At 38.2% G+C, this 14,781-nt stretch overlaps 1 protein-coding gene across 3 annotated transcripts in view; it reads left to right on the top strand.

Moving 5' to 3' along the window:
* The window catches only part of LOC102679352 (protein groucho-like), a 126,385-nt gene that overhangs the window by 72,651 nt on the left and 38,953 nt on the right, over positions 1-14,781 (top strand). For all 3 annotated transcript variants that reach the window (XM_031513926.1, XM_006608824.2, XM_006608823.2), the window contains one exon: positions 12,104-12,241. In XM_031513926.1, coding sequence (XP_031369786.1) covers positions 12,104-12,241 — 138 coding nt within the window. The remainder of the gene's footprint in view (positions 1-12,103; positions 12,242-14,781) is intronic.

Raw genomic sequence — 14,781 nt, 5'->3', positions numbered from 1 at the left:
CATGACAGCGTTGCCGAAACGGCTGCTTTTTTGGAAGGGGGAGGAGAGAGGGGATGGAGAGGATGGTTCTGTTTTTATTTCGTATTTGTTTTTTTCCTTTTCTATTTTTATCTCTTTTTTTCTCTTTTTGTTGTCCCCCTTTCGTTTTTTTAATTTTATATCGGTCGATGATCTGTGTGTGGGAAAAGATAGGAAATTGAGTTAAATTGGGAATGAAAGTGTTTGTATATTATCTTTTCACGTTAGAGTTTTCGTGCAAAAGAAGTTGGAAAGAAAGGAAAGGAAAGCAGAAATTATGAACGATGAGTCGGGATCTAGTGACATTTTTTTCCCCCCTAATGAAATACTACGTTTCTTCCAGAAATAAAGTTTGGAATGGGTCAATGAGACAAATGGTACAAATGAGAGATTTTAGCGAGCAATTGAAAAACCGGAAGTATTGAGACAAACGAAAAAGTGTTTCAAAGGACGAGCTTCCATCTTTCTAATCGATCGTTTTCATTCGTTTTTCGAAAATCATTATCCTCGAAGTTACAGCGATTCCAATTTTTTCCAATTTTTGATAGAATTTTTCAAAGGTAAATTTTCTTACGTTTATAAGAAGATAATAATATCTTGAATATCGATGAATATTAATCGAATATCACTATCGATTTTATTAAAAGCTGTCTTTCCTTCGAATAAATTACGTGAAACACGGTATTTAAGTAACAATTATTATTACATTAATGCATAGATTCCATAAATTACCATATTTACCATCGACCACAATGTGTAAAAAAAGAAAAAAAGAAGAAAAAAAATAAACATTAGTCTTTTTCACCAGTCTTAATCACCGAAGGGATTAATTGAACATCGATGGCCGTGAGATCTCGCATGACTCTCAATTCCCAGATGGAAATTCGATTCTTGGGAAAACACTAATTTTCTTGAGCCGGATAATTGATCGTCGGGCGAGAATAATACCGGTCGGTTACGAATAATATAAAGTTTCTTCATGCAAAGTAAGCGTGGGAATTGTTCCGCGTTTAAATTGGCTATCTCGTTATGCGATATCAGCGCTTTCTGAACGGATCGATCATGTTTAATCGCGGCAGATGGATTTGTGCCCCAACCCCACCCCGCCCGGAGAAATCGAAAAGTGAAATTTCTAAATGCTCGCGTTCAATTATCTTCCCTTCCCTCCCCTCTCTCTTTTCAACGCCTTTCGGATTTCTCAACGCATCGATCATCGCGGCCCAACTTTCACACTCTAAGGATCTCCTCTAAGCCTGCGTAACTGGCTAAGCTAGATAACAGATAAAGCGTTAATCACTTCGCGATGCAACCGGTTATTATTTTCCTCGATGCGAAGAAAAAAAAAAAAAAAGAAAAGAATAAAGCGATTACAGCGAGCTGATTAAGTCCAGTTTCCATCACGAACAATGAGTAATCGGTATCGCGCCAACAACTGACGCTATATATATATTTTTTTTTTCTTTCCCCGATATTACATATTACGTTCAGTTTATTATTAAATATTATTCCGTAATTTTTATCGCAATAAATAATAATAATAACAAGATTGAAAGGATTAAGTAATAGAATACCGAGAGTAAAGATATTTGATTCGATATTTTCAGAGTTCCTCGCTAATTTTTTTCTCCATTTTTTTATTCCATCGAGAGGGAGAGAGCGAGTCAAACAGAATTTCCGCATTGTACCAACAATTCATTTGTCCTTTCCGTAACGTGAGCGCGCGCTGTTGGCGTAGAAGTTTGCAGCAGAACGAGGATTGGTTACAGAAAGCTAAATTGATTAAACCTAACTTTCGGTGCGGCGGACGAGCACAATGGCCGATGAGTTTTCAACGGTTCCTCCTGTATATCCTCCTCCCCCTCCGTTTTATCGTAAACCCGTTGCACAACTGCAATGCATCCGCGCACACCCTTGTCCCGGCTATTCACTTTATCATTTCGATACCAATTTAAAATTTTTTTCGAAATAGAAAAAAAAACAGAAAAAAAAAAAGGACTCGTCCGTTGTGTTTCCCGTTTATAACGAAGCCACGCGTGGTGCACGTGCGTGGAATCGTTGTGGAAAAAAAACTTGAAACGATAATATTTACGCGGGATGGCGAGGGGGAAGGAGGCGAAACACGGCTGTCGTTGGAGCAGTCTTCTGTTACGAATAAATTAATAGAATTCGATTCGAGGATTCGTGTGAGACTTCCTAATAAATTAACTTCCGTTCAAATTTGGAACGTTTCAATTTTCAACGAATATATATCGAGTAGGTCTCGTTTCGGTTTCACTATGCATTTTAATCAGCCACGTTTCGACTCGACTATCCTTCAAATTCGCTGCATCGGCGATCTCCGAATTGATCGCGCTCTCAACCGATTTGACTACGATCCAAACTGACAACCTTCCAAATCTGCTAAACATCGATTTGAACTACGCTTTCCTGATTTGATAACCGGCCAACTTCACTTACGCTTCCCTCGCGAGATTCAAAACCCTCCCCCAAAACTCTTTTAGTTTACGAAATATCCTTCCTTCCATCCCATAGAAAATCGTTACAAAAAATATATCGGATACCCCTTTCTCCATTAACAACACCCTACGCATAAACCACCCTATCCCCCTTCTATCGAATTATCAGATTATCATAACGAAAATCTAAAAACAGAAATCAAACTTTCGATTTGTAATCCCAATTAATAACCCCCTCCCCTTCAATCATCTCTGTGCGCAGCAACCCTCCAGTTTCGCGTGCTCGACTCGATTAAATCCAACTTCCTCCCCCCCCTCGAGCGTATACATAACGGACAACGAAATTTTCGCCGCTTGTTGTGCGGATCGTGGTTGTCGAGGAGGGTTGCCTTAACGTAGGCGAAGCGACGACGTCGAGGAGGGGAGAGGGGGATACACGGTCGCGCGGCGGATACATCCGGCGGCTCCACAAGCCGCGGAATATTGCAATCACGCGGACGTTAGCCGGGCTTTACAGCGGAGTGGAGCCGGTGTATAGGGGGCTTACCAGAAACCCAGAGAGTTAGCCGAACACGCCGGTTTATTTGCTCGTGTAGCATAATACCGGGGGAAAGTCCGACGAGCAACTGCTGGTTTACTCGTTAGTGCCGAGTAACGGGCCGTTTTACCACCCTTCCCTCCCTATATATCGAGCCAAACGTGTGCCGCCTCACACCCCCGCAAACTTTCCGCCCAAGCTTATAACCAGCCCGCGTTACCGTTGCTTGCTGACTCTTCAATTAAACGTGTCCCACCAATGGCAGTAAGTGTAAGTAAGTAAGTGTAGGAGGAGAGGGGTAAAGCAAAAAAAAAGGTAAATTGGAGGATGTGAAACGGTTGTTTTACTTGAAAGGATGAGTAATATGTGATACGATGTGTTAGACGTTAGGGGTGTGTTTTGACACGTTTGAGGTAAGAATGGTTAAAATGAGTTGTTAAAATAGTGAAAAGTAAAAAGGCAGATTGTAAAGACAGGAGTAAAATTTTGATAAACTTGAAAAGAATAGAATAATAAATAATATTGAAATGAATAAATAAATTCGAGGAGGAAATTTTAAAATTTCGTCTCTCTTATAGAGTCGTATGACGTATCTGTAAATAATAATTCGATATCGAATGTTAGTTTATATATATTGTATAATAATATTTCTATTTTGAAAATTGAACTCTATTCTATTGTTTTCTTTATTGGTATGCAGGAAATTAGTTAGCTAATGATTGTGATGAAAAAGTGGTCGAAAGCTTTTTTCGCACGGAAATGTGTAGCGCGTGTTATTTTTCAAATAATTTCTTCCTTTCTTGCCTCGCGTTTCGCAACCATCTCGTTACGTGTTACCGGTTTGAAAAAAAATGTAGATTCTCTTTTTTTCTTTCAGGCAGCTTTGAACTTTGGTAAGTTTATTTTTCGAGAGAGAGAGAGAGAGAGAGTTTATTTCTCGGCGCGCGCGAGGTTGAATTTACACGACCATTTTCTTTGTGTGTTTACGTAAAATTTAAAATGTAATCCCGGCAAAGGTGGAAATATTTTACTCGAGTGTATCCTGGCCCATGGGAATAACGAATTTCGTTAAGCGTAAACATTTGAGCGAGCGGTTTTAATAACTATTTTATAACTATTTTAGAACAGATACAACGCAGAAGACTAGATTGACGAACAGTTTATTCCAAATTAAAATTTATTTATATCGTATACGAACGTCAAAGCGAGTAATTTGCTCTTCTCCCTCCTTTAAATTGTAATCTCTGTTATTTTTACCGAAAATCTTTTTTCCAAAAAAGAAAAAGAAAACTTCCTTGGATTAGAATCGCAATAATTTTTTTTTATATATCGAGGAATCATCCGTTTTTATTTAAAGACGCGAGTAAAAAGCAGAGAGTATTCAAATAAATTTACGAACTACTATTTCTGAACGTGGTTTACTAAGTTCGACGTTACACGTCCAACGCAAACAGTTGTATACCACCTTAGATTTTTGTTATCATCACCTTTGTGCCAACGTCCACGCGTGTTTGTTTTACGAAAGCGATAACAAACAATGGTTCATCGCGGAACGAAACTTTGCCCGAGCTCGGGCGAAAAGAACATGGGCCAAACAAAATATCAAGGTGTACGTATATAATATATGTACATATATATACATGGTATATATTCCATGTCACGCAATATCTCTAGTTTGATTATTTTTCCACGGAGAATGCTTTGATAATTTAATAATACTTTTCATACAACTGCTTTTGGACTCGAAATTAAAAAATATTGGTTGGTATATCTTTGACGAATCGATTCGAAAGATTAAAATAAACTCGTTGTGACTTGTATTTAATAAATTGTAGGTGTTATAATTTAACAGTGTGGCGAAAAATAGAGTCGTCCAAATGCGAGCATTTCAAATTATTTATAATCCAATAAGAATAAGACCGAACAATTTCGTATTTATCGTCTTTTATATTTATTTTGACATCTAGAAGAAATCTTCGCCAATGTATTTTGTTCCTGTCGGTTTTGCAAAACAAAAGTTAAATATTAAAAGTTCTTTATGGAAACGTCACAGTTTAATTCGAAACATTCGAGAATAAAGGATTCCTATTTATAATCCACACGGCTGCTTTCACGTGGGCTATAATGAGGCGCAATTTCGAGGCGTGGGAGGTCGTAAAGAACACGCTAGTTACGGGTAAACTGTTTATCGAAGACAATAATAGAGCACTTTTCGATGATAAAAAGCTGAGGAAACACGAGGAGAAGTTTGGTACAAAATAATAAAGTGCACGAGTAAGTTTTGTCTTCGCGATTTATCAGTGGTTTGTTCGATAACTTTAATTTTAATTTTATACTTGAAAGAGTTTTTAATGTTACACTAAAATGATTGGAAATATTTTTCATTTTTGTCAAATGAAAAAAGAGGATAATAAATTTTGATATTCTATATATAATTATATTCATTTACGTAATTTTCTTTTTTTCAAACACGTTATGATATTATTATTCTTTTATGTACACAAGTCCTCCTTAATTAAATTAAAAGTATTTTGAAACGTTAAAATTTAATAATAGTAATCTTTACGATATTACGTATATTAATCTATCTTTCTATAATAAATTCAAACATACATTGTCCTATCGACTAAAATTAAAAATTAATTATAACAATCCACGATATGATACTATCATAATCGATATCTATTATTAAATCATCCTCTGACATCATCCTCTATCAAATAATCCTGCCAAAAGTCGAATAAACAAAAATATCCAATCCATCTTTCCTTTCTTCGATTTCCGATTCATTACACATCTTCTCACATCTGTGATAAAGGAAAAAAATTAAATAAAAATCAATGAACAACAAAAAAAAAAGAATCCAATTTTCCTTCTTCTTCTTCCTCAACTTCTCACGACTCATCCCCTTCTAAAACTTCATCTCAGACCTAAACGAAAATCAGGATATCATCCAGATCCGTCTTTTCTCCCGATCATCGAGATTATTCCCAGGAACGCGGTATTAGATTATCGGCTGTATATCGAGATTCGGTTGTGTAGGCGGGATGGAAGCAGGGGGAGGAGGGGGAGTATTCGGTTCACGTCACCGTTTTACCGGCGAAGAATTTTATCGGCGGCACTTTGTCGCTTTGCGTTTTCATGCCGTGAATGTTGCTGCCAGCTTTTGCCAGACGGATGTCTCTCTGTGTGTGTATGTGTGTGTATGGATTCCAAGAAACGCTTATTTCACGTGGCGTACGACGGAGATCCGTGTCGACGCGGAAATGCGACGGTGTATAGACGCGAAGTGCAGCCACTTTCCTAAAGCTTCTTGCGGGTTTCGCGATATTACGAGCAGCCTCTTTCTTGTCTCGACGCGCCTCAGCACCGACGAATTTGTTATTCAACCGATGACGAAATATTTTATATCCGGCGAGCGTATATCAAGCGGGGAAAAATTTTTCCTCTAATTCATTGTTACATTTTTTTTTTTTGTATAATATGCAATTGAAATACATCACGTGTACTTAGTTATACGTTAAATCGTTAGGTTAGGATTAGAAAGTATATATTAAGTCAAGATTAAAGTGGTGTTTGAGGGGTAGTCTGATCTTGAGAAATTAATAATCGATAGAGAAAGGGAAAGGGAAATGATAATTACTATTTCTAATTCTGAACGTTTAATTTCTACGATCTTTTTTAATTTAAAATCTATTAATGTGTATTATAAATATTTTCAATCTGTATAAAAAGAAATTTGTACGATCGAATTAAAGACTTTTTCGACAGATCTAAAAAAAAAAAAAAATAAAATGAAATAAAATAAAATTAAAAAAATCATCGTTAAATCGAGCACGAATCAAAAATATCCGAAATATCTGAAAATATCGACTCGAAAGATATTCGACTTTCGTCGAGCGTATTCTAGTAGTATCGCAGGAGTGTTCGTTGATGGCAATCTCTCGAGCGGAAGCGGATAGAGTGTCTTTTGCAGCGGAAAAAAAGGGGGACACGTAGCCAGTCAGAGACTGGCAATCTTCTTGGTCCAATTTGGCCTCGGTAGGGAGGAAAAAAATTCATTCCGGACAAGGTTTTCATCTCTCCCGTGTGAAATCCGGGACAATGAGCGCCAAAACTCTCCTCCCCCTTCTCCTCTCCCTTCAAACCAACCCTCTATTTCCACCTTTTATTCCTTTTCACCCTTTTCTTCGCGCGCTGACTAAAGCATCCGAGCCATTCATTATTTCCTTGGTTACCTCTTCAACCGGAGAAAACTTCTTGGCAACGCAATTACGTCTTGTACGTCTCTCCCTCCATCTTGTCTCGCCTCTCGCGCGATTTTTCCATTCCTTTCTTTCTCGCGGGGGAGGGGTAGGGAGAGGAGGAGGAGGATTCTTTCAACCCCCGCGGCTTGATTATGCGCCGTGAAATTGTATCAACGCGCTCGAAATTAACGCGAAACTTCTCGTTTGCACCCTTTGTGACCACCACCCTCGGATTTAAAAGGCGAATTTTGCACGCCACGAACTCGAGAGAATACAATTTGAAGAAGCTTTTGCGGAGAGGTTGGTATTCTTTGTTTTATTGTTCGTGCAAAGTGATTTTCAATAGGGACAGAGATAACGATTGGGGATAAATGAAAGATTGGTGGTGGTGGTTTGCGACGCTTGAAGAAAGTTTATGCAAATTATTCCGTTGGAATTGTTGAGCGAAATTCATTATTGAATGAAGAAGAAACGAGACGAGTTATGGAATTATGTATATCTCTTGGTAATGAATTTGATGTTGAAGAAACGTGAAGAAATGAAGAATGTGAGAGGAAAATTTTGATAAGTTGATTTTTGTTGTTTTTTTTTTTATTTGTTTTTTTGTTTGCTGTTTTATTGTATAATAATGCAAGTGCTTTGATGTTTCAATGTGTTAAGAGAATATAATAGAGAAAACGAAATTGTAAATTTCTTTAAGTAAATTTATGGGGAGGGGAAAAATTGGTAACGTGGATTTTTCTAGTTTTATATATTTTTTATATATTTTAAAGTTAAAAAAAAAATTGATAGAATGATTCAAAGTTCGATTTTAAAATTAATTTTTATGTAAAAATTAAAACTCATAATGTTTAAATCAAAATCTACGAATAATATCGTTATATTTCAGTTTTATATAATTGTTTTTTTTTTATTCTTTTTTATTAGATTATTATGAAGGATATTAATCGTGTTTATCTTTAAATAATGGATTATGAGAATTAATTAAATTGCTATGAGATTAAATATTGATTTACTTTAAAAATATCTGATTCGATACAAGGCTACGAATAGTTTTGATTACCATTGCAATTTGCAAACAGCTAGCTAAAATCTACATTTGCATAACTAAAAATAAATTTTAGAACGATAAGAGGAACAAGTTTTTTTTTTGCATAATTCATTTTAAGCAAAAAAATAAAATAACATAATACTTTAAACATTTTAATTTTATAATATATCTATATACATAGATCTTAGAAAATCTAATTTTTCATTGATGAGACGAGTAACAATATTTGAAAAAAAATTACCGTCTCTTTAATTTTTACGTGCAATTGCATACAATATTTTACATATAATAAACATAAAAAGAAATTCTCTTCAATCTTTTTTTAAAAAACAAAGTGAATACAAAAGAACTCGCCCATTTTATCCCTAATAATTTTTTCCGAGATATCTTGTTAACTTTTCATAATGCTTCAAAATCTTTTTCACGACATTAACTCACCAGCATCCACACTTCTACTCAGTTTCACTGTCCAACAGATTTTCGATTTCACAAATATTCGCAATAATAAAAATATCCAACTCTCACCAAATATCACCATACATAACTACCCCTCAGACAAGGTGTTAAAGAGGAATAATTATTTCCCTCTTCCCTCAAAAAAAAAAAAAAAAAAAAAAAAGGAAATCCCAACCTTTTTTTTCCCCGGCCCCCCCCCCCCCCCTCACACGTTATAATTAGCGGCCCTAATGACTAGCGTTGAGAAGGGCGGCGGGTTATTAAAACAACTCCCGCTTCCTCCTTCTTTCCGCGCGTTCGTCAACTCCCCTCTCTCTTTCGCGAGAGAGAGAGGGAAACTTGCCAAGGATTTTAGGGGCCGCGCGATATTTCAATTAGCATCGTTTAAGCGGCGGTGATTGCGGGTGCTGGCGGCCCGCGATGCTCGTGTTTCCGCCGCTGCTTGGCATCCAGGGGGAGGGAGCGTGAAATGGAGGAGATGAGAGGGAGGAGGAGGGTGTTTACCGAGACGGGTTTATACGGTCTCGTGTCCAAAGTCGGTGGACAACCAGGCAGCTTCGCCTTCCTGTTGCGCGACCTCTTCCGTTCCGACGCACACACGTCTTGCGAGAAAACACAGCTCGAGGGGGGAAAGGAGAGGATCGAGAGATAATTATTTTCCTTTGACCGGGTAATTTGGACCGGCGGAGGGACAAGTATAATAAGTATTTCGTATAATTTTATATATTTTCAATTTTGAATTTTATATATTTTTTTATTTTATTATATATAATTTTATATATATTCAATTATATATATTTCATCTTGGTTTTATTATTTAGGGGAGTTGAGATTTTGGGAATCGAGGATTCGTCAGGATTGTAGAGTTTGTGAAGAATTCTTGTGAAATATATAAGTAGTGATTTGATATTAATATTCGTTGTCGTTTATTCGTTCGATGTATGTGTAAGAAATCCATATATCGTAATCGTAACTTTGTGACGATTTTAATGAAAAGATAATTGTTCAGGAAATGTGAAGTTGAAATGCAGGGATAGAATATATCGAATAAAAAATTCTTTGTCGTTGTTGTTGTTATCGATTGGTGTTTTACTTGAGATATGATATAAGATATTATAACGATTTATTAGAATTTCTTTGGAATGCGCGCACAGTATTGTACGATATTATTAATTCGAATCTTTGACGTTTCAAAAGGTGGATTATAAAGAATATTCTTTTATCAATTTTATACGATACGATCTTTATACGATAATGATACAAATTCTTTTGATTCTTATTGTTTCTCGCATGATTCTTTATTACTTTATGGATGCAATTATTGCACACATTATTTTATTATTATATTATATCAAGAGATAACATCGATCGGTCAGAATTCTCGACTAAAAAACTCTCTAAAATTCCACGATTCCGTGCAACGATCGTAAACTAGTTTCAAATTTCCCGCCTCTCAATTAACATCTTCGCGATCGGTAAAATCGATTTACGCGTCGTCGAAATTAACCCATGCGTCTCTTTACAAATGTTAGCGGGAAGAGGTGGCGCGATTAAATACACACACTAATCGAATTATTATTCCCAATTATGCGGCTGCTTCGTTAAAGTTGAAACCAATTAAAATTCGAGTCTGATGAAATGCAATCTCCTTCGAACGCAAAATTTAAATTTAGCGTTCAACGATGAAGAAACAACACAAACCTCGACTTAGAAACTTTACGTAAAGCTCGCAAAAAACGTATCCTATTATATTATATATTATATATATATATATATATAGCTATTATATATATAGCTTAATTTTCAAGGAAAATTATACATTCATTTATATCTTAATAAACGTTCTTCTGAAAAATTTCTGATAAATCTCTTGTAAAACATCCATATCTCCAAATCCCAATATTACTTTATTACAAATGAGTCACCCAGTATAACTTCCTTCGTTGTCACCCTATACCTAATTGATCCTATTACAACACACGTCTAAACGTTGAGTTCACAATCAAGTATCAAGAAGGGCTCGCCAGTTTTGCCCGGAACACTTGACGGTTTTCCGGTGTACCGCCGCGACACATGACTTTTCCAGCTCGTCTACCGACCTTAATTTCCGGCCAAAGTGATGGCAGATACAGGTAATGCCCGTCGGCATCGGTCGAGACGAAAATTGAGCCAGGAAGAGAGGGAGAGAGAGAGAGAGAGGAAGCTACCGCCGATTCAGCGTGGATTTAATTTAATCCCCATCAGTCTGTTCTGGCCTCAGGGTGTCGTAAACACCCTCGACCAGATATGGCACACCTGCACCTGTTTCGTTCTTCCCTCGTAAGGGGTGGCGTTAAGCCAACCTCACTTAACGTTCCACAGCGGTCACGACGCCTCTCTTTATCGTAATCATGTAATTTCACGAAATCGTTCTTCCATCAACTTTTTGCGTTTATTAATGATGCGAAAAAATATATATATATATATTTATTTCAAACGTGACGGGAATATCGGGTGGGTATTCGGGTATTTTATGAATATCAGGATATCCATTTATATCCGTTTTATTTGTCGTAAATTATTCATTTGTATTGGAATATTCAGTATTATCGTTGTAATATTATCATTCATTATTATTATTTGTATTATTCAATAATATTTACTGCATTATTCATTTATCGTAATTTTGTATCGTGTGCCGTTTAAATTTCGAGAGGGTATCTCGTAATTATGAAACATTTATTAAACGGCACGATGAATGTAAATCCCTTTCCCAAAACCGTACCTATCCAAAATTATCTATAAAGAAACGAGGAATTGATAATTGATGTTAAAAAAAGAAGAAAAAGAATCGCATCGCGAATGTTTGTATACGCGCGAGCGATTCCAACGAAATAGGAAATTCCGGGATCTATATTTAATTCCCCATCCCCCCCTCGAATATATTCCCTCTGAATACACGCTGTCACGCGAACGAGAGATAATAACAGTCAATTACCTATACGCGTGTCGCTGGATTGACGCGTGAACCGCGATATAAATCACGCGCGCACAGGCCGACGATTCGAGCTAAACGATCAATCGAGAAAGCCTCTGGACTCAATAAAACTCGAATTAAGTAATGCACGCTGCCACGATCACGAGCCGAGGGGGGTGTCACGGGTTGATGATTGATACCCGGGTAGAAAAGAAAAGGAGGGAAAGAGAGAGAGAGGGAGAGGGAGAGTGTGCGAGGGGAAAGGACAATCGTTATCCTCCCGTGGTTCAATTAAGAGGCAGGAGCACGGTCCGCCGATCTTTCCCTCCCGTTGAAAACGGTTTACCCTTTAATAAGGATCGTTCTCCTTTCTGCTTTCAGACAGAGATAGCGAAGAGGTTAAACGCCATAATTGCTCAGATCCTGCCATTTCTCTCGCAGGAACACCAACAACAAGTCGCTACTGCTGTTGACAGAGCCAAACAAGTGACCATGACCGAGCTCAACGCCATTATCGGGGTGAGTGCACGCCAATGGAAGATAAATTACCCGCTGTGATGAACGCGAGTGTGCGCGCGTGCGCCTGTGTGTGTGTGTGTGTGTGTGTGTGGATGGCGAGTGTACGCGGTTCATGTGTCGGGAGTTTAATCGGACACGCGAAAATTTCAGGAGGGGGAGGGGCAGACATGGGAATTTCGAATGAAACCGATGAAGGGGGGCTGTTCATTGCTGGGGGCAATAACGAGATCTGTTTATTAATATTGTAGGCGTTTGATGATTTTGTGAAAAACTTGCGAATTTTTGTTTAATTTTTATTTTAAAATGGACGTAGTAAGCGTAAGTAAAGTATAGTTTTGTACATCGTTTCTATCGTAATTAATTTAATATCAACGAATATTACTTTCGTTCAAAGTTATGAAATCGATGAAAATAAAGATTGTAGGTTTGGAAATTGTGAGGATTAACGAATAGCTTGTAAAAAAATTTTATACTTTTGAAGCGCACTATCGTAACTTAATATCAACGAATATTACTTTCGTTCAAAATTACGTGCGTCAATCGATGAAAGTAAAGATTGTAGGTTTGGAAATTGTGAGGATTAACGTATAGCTTGTAAAAAAATTTTATACTTCTGAAGCGCACGATATCTCTGTCTCATTTTTTTGTGGCCATTTTCTTGGCCATTCGTATCGATATTCTTCAAAAACGGTATGCACACGTAAGGTGTAAATAATTAAATAGAAGATTAAATACTCGATTAATTGCATTACGATAATTGTACGTAACGATCGATGTTGAAAGAGGCGCATATGAAAATACAAAGCACCGAGCTGATCATTTTCATGTTTCCCATTCGATACCGATTAAACTTACAAACAGTCGCGCTCGCGTACACAACTCGTGTAACTCGCCCGTTTGTATTTACCGGCTGGAAACTATCCACCGATTACATTACTATATCGAGCAGTTGATACCCGCAAATTAAATATTAAACGTAGCCGATGACACGAAAAACAAACATCATCGAACAATCGAAATTTCTCGCGGCCGATCGAGATTCAAACGATCCCGTCGCTTTTCTAATGCGAAAATCAATTTCCACTGCTGCCATCGGGCCGGCAATCGATACGCCATCACCATTTGGATTTGTGGATACACGCGCATAGAGTGTTGTTTATTTTTTTTTCCGTGCCTTTTATTTGGTTTTTTTTGACGCTACATATATAGGCTTCGTTACTTTCATCATGGAGGGATAAAAATTTCTGAATTAAAAAAACCATCGAAATCCGTCACCAACGAGACAATTATCGTGTCGTATCGTGCCAAAGGTATACGTTGGTTTATATCCAAAAACGTCACTTTCAATGGAGCTTCTATTCCAATTTTCAGCATCAATAATATCAATCGCAAACGTGTCGAAAAATTTCCAATCCATTTTGAAAAAACCGCGAATCGATCGAGTCGATCTCTCATCGTGATTAATTTCTTCCGAGACGGGATAAGTCTTGGCCCGTGTGAACGTGCACGGACACCTCTCGGCGAGTAAAAGTTGGGTGGAAGGCCGCAAATCCGCTCGGGGGTTAAATTTACGCGAACTCGTTCCGCCAGGGACGACGCTCGTATCGCCGTCGTCGTCGTCGTCGTGGAATACGTGGCACAGGAGGGAGGAGGGTGAGGGTGCCGCGATTCGGTCCCGCTCACGGCGAATGAGAGCCCCTGGCCGCACGCCAGGCGGCGGTGATAGGAGGAAGCCGGTGCACGCTCGAGGAATCCGAAAGCGGACGGATGGATACGATCCTGGCGAATCCCGAATCCTCCTCAATATTGCTCGAGCACTCAATTTCCTCCCTATTAAGCCGCCGGCTTCTCCCTCCTGCCCACGTCTTTCCCTCTCCGTTTCACCACCCCCGTCCCCGTCCAGATAGATAGATAGATAGGTAGATAGGACGCGGCAACAACCCCTTTTCTCTTCCTCTCTTCGCTCGTCTTCCACAACCCTTCTCGCCCCCTCGAATCTTATCTTCCTCGCCGGATAGGTTATAGTGTTACGGCGCACGAGCACCGACTAATCAGCATTCCTGCTACCCAACCGCCTTCCAACCACCCCTTCGTCGATTTTCCCTCCTCTCTCTCTCTCTCATTCTCTCGTTCTCGTTTAAGTTCGACCATAGAAATTTCCACGGATCCGCGGCGTTGTCGGGCTACGTGCGGCAAATCCTTAGCAAAATCCTTCGGATTCTGCGCGCTTTAAATCGCCTCTCTTTACCTCGCTTTCATTCTCGTTTTTCCTCTTCTTTGTTCTTGGTTGGTGGATTCTGTTTGGATAGATAGATGGTATGGTATTTTGTCCACTTTGTTTTTTTTTTTCTTTTCCTGTTTGCGCCACTTGTTCGTTCATCGACGCTCTTTTTCGGGGGGAATCGATGGAAAAAGTTTCGAGGCGAGTGTATTATTTTTTCGTCAAGATTAATCCATGAGATTATGTTTGGAGCGATAATTGGACTTATCATCGAAGTTAAAAGAAATATTTGGAAACGTGCTGTGCATCGTTATGTACA

The sequence above is a fragment of the Apis dorsata genome, unplaced genomic scaffold (genome assembly GCF_000469605.1).
Source record: "Apis dorsata unplaced genomic scaffold, Apis dorsata 1.3 scaffold_44, whole genome shotgun sequence".
Classification (NCBI taxonomy): Eukaryota; Metazoa; Arthropoda; class Insecta; order Hymenoptera; family Apidae; genus Apis; species Apis dorsata.
The sequence above is the reverse complement of the archived record's forward strand: the minus strand, read 5'-3'. Positions and strand labels throughout refer to the sequence as shown.